The sequence below is a fragment of the Hypomesus transpacificus genome, chromosome 13 (assembly GCF_021917145.1).
Source record: "Hypomesus transpacificus isolate Combined female chromosome 13, fHypTra1, whole genome shotgun sequence".
NCBI lineage: Eukaryota > Metazoa > Chordata > Actinopteri > Osmeriformes > Osmeridae > Hypomesus > Hypomesus transpacificus.
Genome location: NC_061072.1, coordinates 1845905 through 1853960, shown reverse-complemented (window position 1 = coordinate 1853960; position 8056 = coordinate 1845905). Strand labels below are relative to the sequence as shown.

Genomic DNA, 8056 nt, shown 5'->3' with positions numbered 1-8056 from the left:
AGTCCTAGTCTTTAATTGAAATAAATCACACTGATCTAAAAACAGCTGTCTAAAAAAGGATGTTAAAAGAAATTCCCGACAGGGAATTCTCATTGCTGTAAGTGGGGCACGGAAGATGGAAGACAATACTATAGAGGTTTAATTATCCTATGATCAGAAATGAAAAGACAGAGAGCAAGAACGGAGACAAAAAATTGCATCACAGAGAAGGTTTTGTGTTTCTTCACTTTCTCTCAGCCCTTATATAAAACATTCACTTTCCAAAAGGCACTACTTACCCTTCAATCAGCCTCCCATCACAAGTCCAAAGGTTTGGAAAGAAAGGGTAGAGAGTAGAACCCTTTCTTTTTTCACTCTTTATCCTTGTAAAAGAAGGTACTGAAACTATGTAAATTGCTTTAGAGAACAAGATTAATATAATATTTGATGTTATGTATCCCCTCATGCTATGAAGTCTGATTGATGAGATATCAATGTAGGTATAGCTCTTAGATATAGGGTGCCATTTGTAACACTTGTAGGTATGAATGCTGTCCTCAAGAAATATTCTGCAAATGTACAACCACCTTTTTGTGTTTGTTTCCGTCAATTCTTTTTAATTTTGAACAAGTGTTGATAGGCCCAGCTCCATGTTTAAATGTGACACATTCCAGTCAAAAGGGGACGTTGTCGGCTAGGTAATTTCTTAGTTTTTTACAGATTGTAAAAATGCAGATTGTAAGATTTCAAATTGTGTCATACATTGAAATCTGAAAATAGTTGAAGAAGATAAGATTGTTAAACCTGGAAAGCTCTACCCCAGATAATCGGCTTAAAATATTTTAGACCTTTTCACTCCAGAGATTTGGTCGTTTTGTGTTAATCATTAGAAGCGTTGAGCGCCAGTTGCAGTGAAGAAAAGAAAAAGAAAACAATATTCACACTCGCTCCTAGATATGTGTGTTTTATCACCCAGTATTTTTGCACTGACTACATTGCACTGTACCTGGCCAGATTATAGTTCAAGTTTTGTGTTAAGCTGTAGGTGCAAATCATATCTTCCGAAAACTGTTGTTTTCTGTTTTGGAGTACAGATCAGAGAATACCCATTTAATAACATGTGCACTGCAACCATCTTTTTGTGCAAGTGCAAGTATCCCCATAACCCCAACTTTAACTTCTACTACTGTAAGAACAGACATGGTGCACTTTGAACCTGCCGTCATCTTTTCTCCGACATCACCCTGGCTAAGGCACAGTCAAGTCCCATGATGAACCCTGTTGATGGATCTGACACACACCAAGGCCCAGACAGATATCAGATAACAGAAAGTAAATAACTGGACATGGACAGCAAAGTCAACAGGCCTTTAATTGAACATTACTTAAAGCCAAAACTCATATTTCTTGTTGCGCTTGATCTTAAGAGACTCCCTAATGTGCTTCCCACTGGGCTTCAATTTAAAAAAAATTGAATCAATAATTAATGGTTAAAGTTATTTATTCATGTGTATCTTTGCCAATTACAGGCAGTCTAATTAACAATTTCAATAATTGATATTTATTTCTGAAAGAGTTCCGTATCTCTGGCTGATGAAAAATGCATGAGTTGGGGATGTGGACTGGGTTTCGTTTTTTTGTTCAGAGAGAGCTTGATGCTTCGAGCTAGTACCAGGATACTTTGACTCCAACTCTTTGAGTCCTCTTTGGGTCTGTGATGTGGGTCTAATATGGGCCTCTTTTGTGGACCCAAAGCACTTGCTTGGCACCATGTGATCCCATAAAGACTCTTACATGCCCATCTTCAGATACCCCTTTTTGTTCTTTAATAACCAGCTTCAAAGAATAAGCTTCTGTTTCCTTGATAATTTTGCTTTGTGGAAGGGGGTGATGATGTCATGGCAGTCTGCTCAAAAATATCTCTTGTCTAGTTAAACCTTGGTGGATATGCTTTCACAGCTAGCTCCCTGGCCAACATTCAAGTTGAAAAAATGACATAACAACCTTCAAATTTGACATGCTATATCTCTTTAATGATACCAACAAAGTCGTTTAAAGACCAAAAGAAAGCCCCATCATTTGACTTCCATCAATTCATTTATTTTAGCTCCAAAAAAACAGGAGTTTGGTAACTGGCAAAGCACACTGTTTTGCTCTGTAAAAACAAAAGCAAGCCTATCACCATTTACCATGAGCTTTGCTTGAACTCTGAAGGAGGTGTACTTCCCTGACAGTGCAAAGCAGCTCAAAAAGGACAGACCTACTTCCCAATCATTTGGAGGCGGGATTTTAAAAACACAACAATGAGGACATTACAGTAAAACAAAGCTAGCAAGATTAGGTTTAGCGAGTATGCATGGGTTGTACTAAGGGGTAAGGTTAGGTGGGGACTCAATTGACTTCAGTGACACGTCTCAGGGAGCCAATGGTTGGGCTTGCGCTGCCCCACTCGGTGTACCTCCTGTACTCTCCAGGGCGCAAGAAGTACTGGCGCCCCCTATAATGAGGGTGCTCATGGAGGATCCAATAGCCCTCCATGACGTTGACTGAGGAAATATCATGGCTGTGGAAGCGCTCAAACAAGTCAGGACAGTCCTCGTTCAGTTCCATGTTCTGGCCCCCAAATTCAGGACGCTCAAAGATCTTCATCCTGTAGTTCCCACGGTACTGTGAAAATTAAGAATGGTATAAGTATGCACCCTAGTTAATTCTTTATAAAGTGAGTGATATAATGTGAATTAACTAATTATTCACAAGGTAAATGAGAAGATTTCTTTTCATCTATTGGTTATGCTTCTAGCAGGCTTTTGTCTGTTAATAGGTCACTACTCAAATTGTCTTCTCTAAAGTTACAAGTTACACCATCTCGAACTGAAAGGATCCTGGCCTGGTGTTCAAATTGTGTATTGTGGTCTTGGGAGGGGTCCCCAAGGTGGATTGTGGGTGGGTAACAAGAATAAAACTCTACGTTTGACATTAACTCTCCACTATCTTCTTTCCCACAGCCCCCCTCAATACGAACACTTATTGTGACTTTCGATGACTCACTGAATTTTACTGAAAGACAGCCAATGGGACACAATAGGGTACACTCACAGGGGGCACCATACGGCAGGAGCGGATGCAGTCATTAAAGCCGGCCCATCGTTGGTAGTCTGGGTACTCCCCCTTGTGCAGCATGTATTGGTAGCCGCCATAATTAGGCTTCTCATAGGCCACCCAACAGCCACTCTCCACCCTTATGGAGTTACAGCGACTGAAGTGGTTGTGCATCTCTGCACAGTCACCACTGCACTCAAAATGATGTCCTTGAAAGTTCCTGTCCTCGTAGAAGATTATCTGCTCAAAAGAAAGTATCTGACTGTAAACACCTCAGTGGCACACAGTCAATTGATTGAATTTCAGTATCAACTTTGAAATGAATCCTAATAAACATTGATTCCACCAAAATGTAATTCAGAATAATTATTTTTGATCTGTTATAAGGCTTGCTGACGTCATCATATACTGATGATTATCAGTATAAATCCTTAACAAATCTGAACTATTTTATGATTGTCAAAGTAGTCTAATGGGTTGATATTGAAGCTTTGTTTTCGACTGACACACCTGCCATCTCATTTTTGGTTCAATTATGTACATGTTATTGATACACTGTTTGACTGAAGGATTCACTAGAATCAATCCCTGCATATTCTCTGACAAACTATTAAGATTCATTGAAATAAATGTCTAAGAATGAATTTAAACATCCGTATTAAACCATCTACAAATTAATGAAAAAAGTTAACAGACTTGCATAGTCGTCCAAGGTACCTCAGGTAACATTTCAGTAGATTCACATTTAGCCATATAGAAGAAATGGTACAGCTCAGGGTACAAATCAGTATGGTTCAATTAACAATTAAATTGAACACAGTTTAGCGGTCAATGTTTGCAAAATACACCCAACCAGAGACTGGGCCTGAAACAGCAATTTAAAAAAAACACTGTTACGTCCCCTGCCCTGTGTTCGTAACAACAAGGGGCACTACGACAAGGGGGCTCGTAACAACCACGCTCTTTCCACTCAACATTTATATATAAATACCTAATATTTTAATTTCTCAGGAATTATTAATTAACTGGCAACAAAGACAGAAGCCTGTCTTTTCCCACTTCGTACTCAACATGTCATGTAGACGCTTACCTTGCCCATTGTGACTGGTACGTTCTCACTGGACCAACACTGCGCAGTACAGACCTCTTTATACACCCCGTAGGGATCAGATCTTTGTAAACATAACACAAAGCTTTGTCACATCAGCACAATATCCGCTATAGACTACACAACACTATAGGACCGGCCAATACCAGACACTCTTTGTCTCTGTCAGGGCTGACTGCTTGTGAAAATACAGTACAGCTGCACTTTTTAGAAGTCCCACAATGAGAGTTGCAGTCTCAGCCATTATTGAAACTGTGGCCAGCAATGTGTAGAATAGATGGGGTATGTGGTTGACGATTTTTTGGGGGGTGTAATGTGAATGTAGAATTGCAGCTGTTGCCTATTATAGTTAAAAAAAAAAAAATTCTACCAAAACCTAAAGAGTAGTGTTTGTCTGTTAAAATGTCCTGTACTCATCAAAAGTCAATGACAAAAATCTCCCCTATCCAAGTTACTGCATTGTTTAGTTGCAGTCTTTAATGGATATGAAAGCAAATCACTCAATTCTCTTGTTTAGTAAATTGTTTTTAATCTACAGAGATGTAGGGTTTACATGACACTCCTCATCCTTCTAAAAGAGCCAACCATGGGGTTATGGCAGCCCCAGTCACTGCAAGCCCTATATTCACCAGGGCGCAGGAAGTACTGGCGTCCGCAGTAATTGGGGTGCTCATAGAAGGCCCAGTAACCCTCCATAATGTTCGAGGAGAAGATGTTGTGGTGACGGAAACGGTTGTAAACATTAGGGCAGTCGTCCATGAACTCCATCATGTGGCCGGTCATTTCAGGTCTGTTGTAGATCCTCATCCTGTAAGATCCTCTGTGCTGTTGGTCAAATAAATAAGTGCAAAGTGATTGTATGAGCAATTAAACATTTTCAATAGACATGGAACAGTGTTTGGAGTGTTCCTGACAGACTTAACTTATCAGAATAAAAACATGATTACCAAATGGTGAAAATTTGGAATAACCTTTTCAAGCCACATCATTCTCAGCAACTGTCATTCTTAACTGCCAAAAAAACTGAGCAATGGACAGAATTCAAATGTAGATACCAAGTCTATTGGGAGGTGTTTCCTATTCCTTTTTAAGAAAGATTGGCTCTCCTTGAGGACCTGGCACAAATACTTTTATGCTTTGACTCGACTATCTATAAATTACATCAAAAGGGCAGTGACTGACATTGATTTCTAAAAAGCTTGTTTGATGTGCAGGGAGAACCACCCGGCTAGTGGTTTGATTGACTTACCGGAGGGAACATCTGGCAGGAGCGAATACAGTTGTTGAAGCCCATCCAGCGATGATAGTCAGGGTACTCTCCTTGGTTCAGGATGTACTGGTAGCCCATAAAGTTTGGCTTCTCATAGGCCACCCAGTGACCCCCAGTTACACGGATGGAGTTGCAGCAGTTGAAGTGTCTAAAGGTGTCAGCACAGTCGCCATTGCACTCATAGTGGCGGCCCTGGAAGTTGTAGCCTTCGTAAAAGATAATCTTTCAAGGAAATGGATGAATATACAAAATGTGTTAGATACAGGTTTGATTTCCACCCATGTCACTTTTATCTATAAAAAAGTGGTTGACAGGATGTGTGTGTGTGTGTGAAAGTGGGTTTGAATTGCCAGTAGGGGACACTCATCCCCCTTAAATCTGAGCATTACAGCAGGTGCTATTGGATCTACTCTCAAAACACTGCTGAGAAACTATATTACTCTCATTGTAAACCTGGTTTTATACTCTCTGTGATCATCTTAGGTTTTCCTTAGATAAACCATTTCATCATCAGCCTTTTCTATCTGAGCACTGATTCTACTTCATTAAAGCTCTCTACAATGTTTTTACAAAATGGCTTGTATTAGTTTTCTAAAATATAGAGTCCCCAAACTGAACAGCTTTATTTGTGCAACTGAATAATAGTAATTATCCTATCTTAAAAAGTCCAGTTTAGTCAAATCTAGTCTGATCCAGTGATTAAAAAGTTACATTTCCAATAGCAAACAAAACATAATTGCTAAATAAGATTTGGAACAGGTCTAGGTAGCTTTTAGCTATAACACAGTCTGGAATATTTCCCGTCTGTCCAAATCCATCTTTTGCCATCAAGGATTTATCCTCAATCTTCTCTGCCTTCATAAACAGGAGGCCCAGCAGTTAGATTTGTTCATACCTTTCCCATCGTTGGAGGACTGGAGGAGGACCTGCAGCTTAAGCCTTTTTAACAGACTCACAGGCCCTTTTATATTATTTCCCTGACAGGAGCACTATGACGGGTCAAACTAGACTTTATCTTGTTAGACGTCACAGACATACCCTTTTGTTTTTCATACCATAGTCAACTTTACCCTCAACTGCTAGAGTTTACCTATAGAATTGAATCGTCCATGGTCCTCCCTATATCCCTATTCTATGTTTGGTCTGCATAGAGCCTTGTTCAGCCATGACCTAGTGATGCAACCTTTTGAAACTTCACACAAAAGCATTTGAGGAATGTGTGGAACTAGAGAGCTTTAACATTTAGCTAGTTAAACTGCTGTTTAACCATGCAAAATCTCAGTTGAAAATAAAGTTTTAAACATTTCAGGATGTCATGATAAAGTTCAGCGTTGATGTTCATAATTTATATGTAGCAATGAAATTATGTTCCGTTATTGTTGCCAGTTTCATGCTTCCATACTTCCATTTCTGACCAACATCTGGTATCATATCATATCTTGGTTGTTTTTCATGGCAGCCACTTTTGGTTAAGTGACAGAAAGGGTATTGATTGAATCAAGCTCTTATTGTTGATGTAATCTAAAGTGATTTATTGTCTCTTTTTCCTTCCATAGCCTGGACACCTACTCTGTCATGACAGACATTTGTGTGTGTGTGTTAAGTAATAGTGCTTTGGACTCCAGTCTTTGGCTCGTAAACATACCACAGAGCTGAAGGGGAAAAAGGCCAAGAGGAGTTGCCTTGTGTGTTCTGTCCCCAAAGCCCAGCTGATGCCAGAAAGGTCAGGCTCATCCTTTAGCCTTTCATCAGTATAAAGAGCCTATGCCCTCTTTCCTCTGTTTGCTTTTTTTGTGAAGCTTTAACCAGATAGAATTTTTTTCCACAGCACAATAGCTATTCTGTTCCAGGGCAAAAAGCTGCTTCTCTGGCAATGTATCAGTGTGGAACTCATTTAGAGGTAAGGAGCTGTGTTGATAAGCTTTTTAAAAATGTTTTTCATTTATCAGTCACAGCTCTGAAACTCTCCTAAGTTTCAATAGGTTTCATGTTTGGAGCGGCACTATTTGCCATTACATAAGTAGAACATTTATATTATTTTATCATATGGTGCAGTTTTTGTGTAGTTTTTATTTAAGGCTATAGAGGATCAGCACCCCTGTATTTTAGTTTTGATTGTTTATAAAGTTTTTAGAGTGAGCCTAATGACTGTCAGCCTTTTAATCATCATCTTTTTAGTCATCATTAAAACAATCCTCACCACAGTTCTTTGGTTCGCATCTATCATAACCAACATGATAATTAACATGAAAACAATCGGGGGGTTTTCATTCAAGACTGATACTAACCCTCTCATTCATTCTTCAGACCTAAGCCTTTGGTCTGTCCCTGTAGTTTGCAAAGGGGCTTATTTCAGAGGATCTCAAATGATCATCTTTAGCAGTGCTTTTTCCCACCCAGAACGAAAAGCAACATCACAGAAAACCATGCCTGATTTCTCAGTTTCCCCCAGAGGAGAAAAAAACTACCACCATTGGTGTATTACACTCTTTTTCTTTGAATGTGGGAAAGAGGGCAAGAGAAATATTAAAGGAGGATGGCTGCTGCTCAGGATCTCCTAGTGCAGTATTGATAATCACATATGAGATGACGATAGACCT

General features: G+C 39.4%; 2 protein-coding genes across 2 annotated transcripts; both read right to left on the bottom strand.

The window, feature by feature from the left end:
- Positions 1-1990: 1990 nt before the first annotated feature.
- On the bottom strand, positions 1991-4197 carry crygmx (crystallin, gamma MX). The gene is made up of 3 exons (XM_047032537.1): positions 4169-4197; positions 3076-3318; positions 1991-2646 (listed from the first exon to the last, which is right to left on the bottom strand). Exons 1-3 carry the CDS (start codon positions 4175-4177, stop codon positions 2371-2373), a joined length of 528 nt encoding a protein of 175 aa, XP_046888493.1. The 5' UTR covers positions 4178-4197; the 3' UTR covers positions 1991-2370.
- Positions 4198-4695: 498 nt separating this feature from the next.
- crygmxl2 (crystallin, gamma MX, like 2) lies at positions 4696-6452 on the bottom strand. Its single transcript, XM_047032555.1, has 3 exons — positions 6352-6452; positions 5436-5678; positions 4696-5011 (listed from the first exon to the last, which is right to left on the bottom strand). The coding sequence occupies exons 1-3, from the start codon at positions 6358-6360 to the stop codon at positions 4736-4738; spliced, it is 528 nt and encodes a 175-aa protein (XP_046888511.1). The 5' UTR covers positions 6361-6452; the 3' UTR covers positions 4696-4735.
- Positions 6453-8056: the final 1604 nt, after the last annotated feature.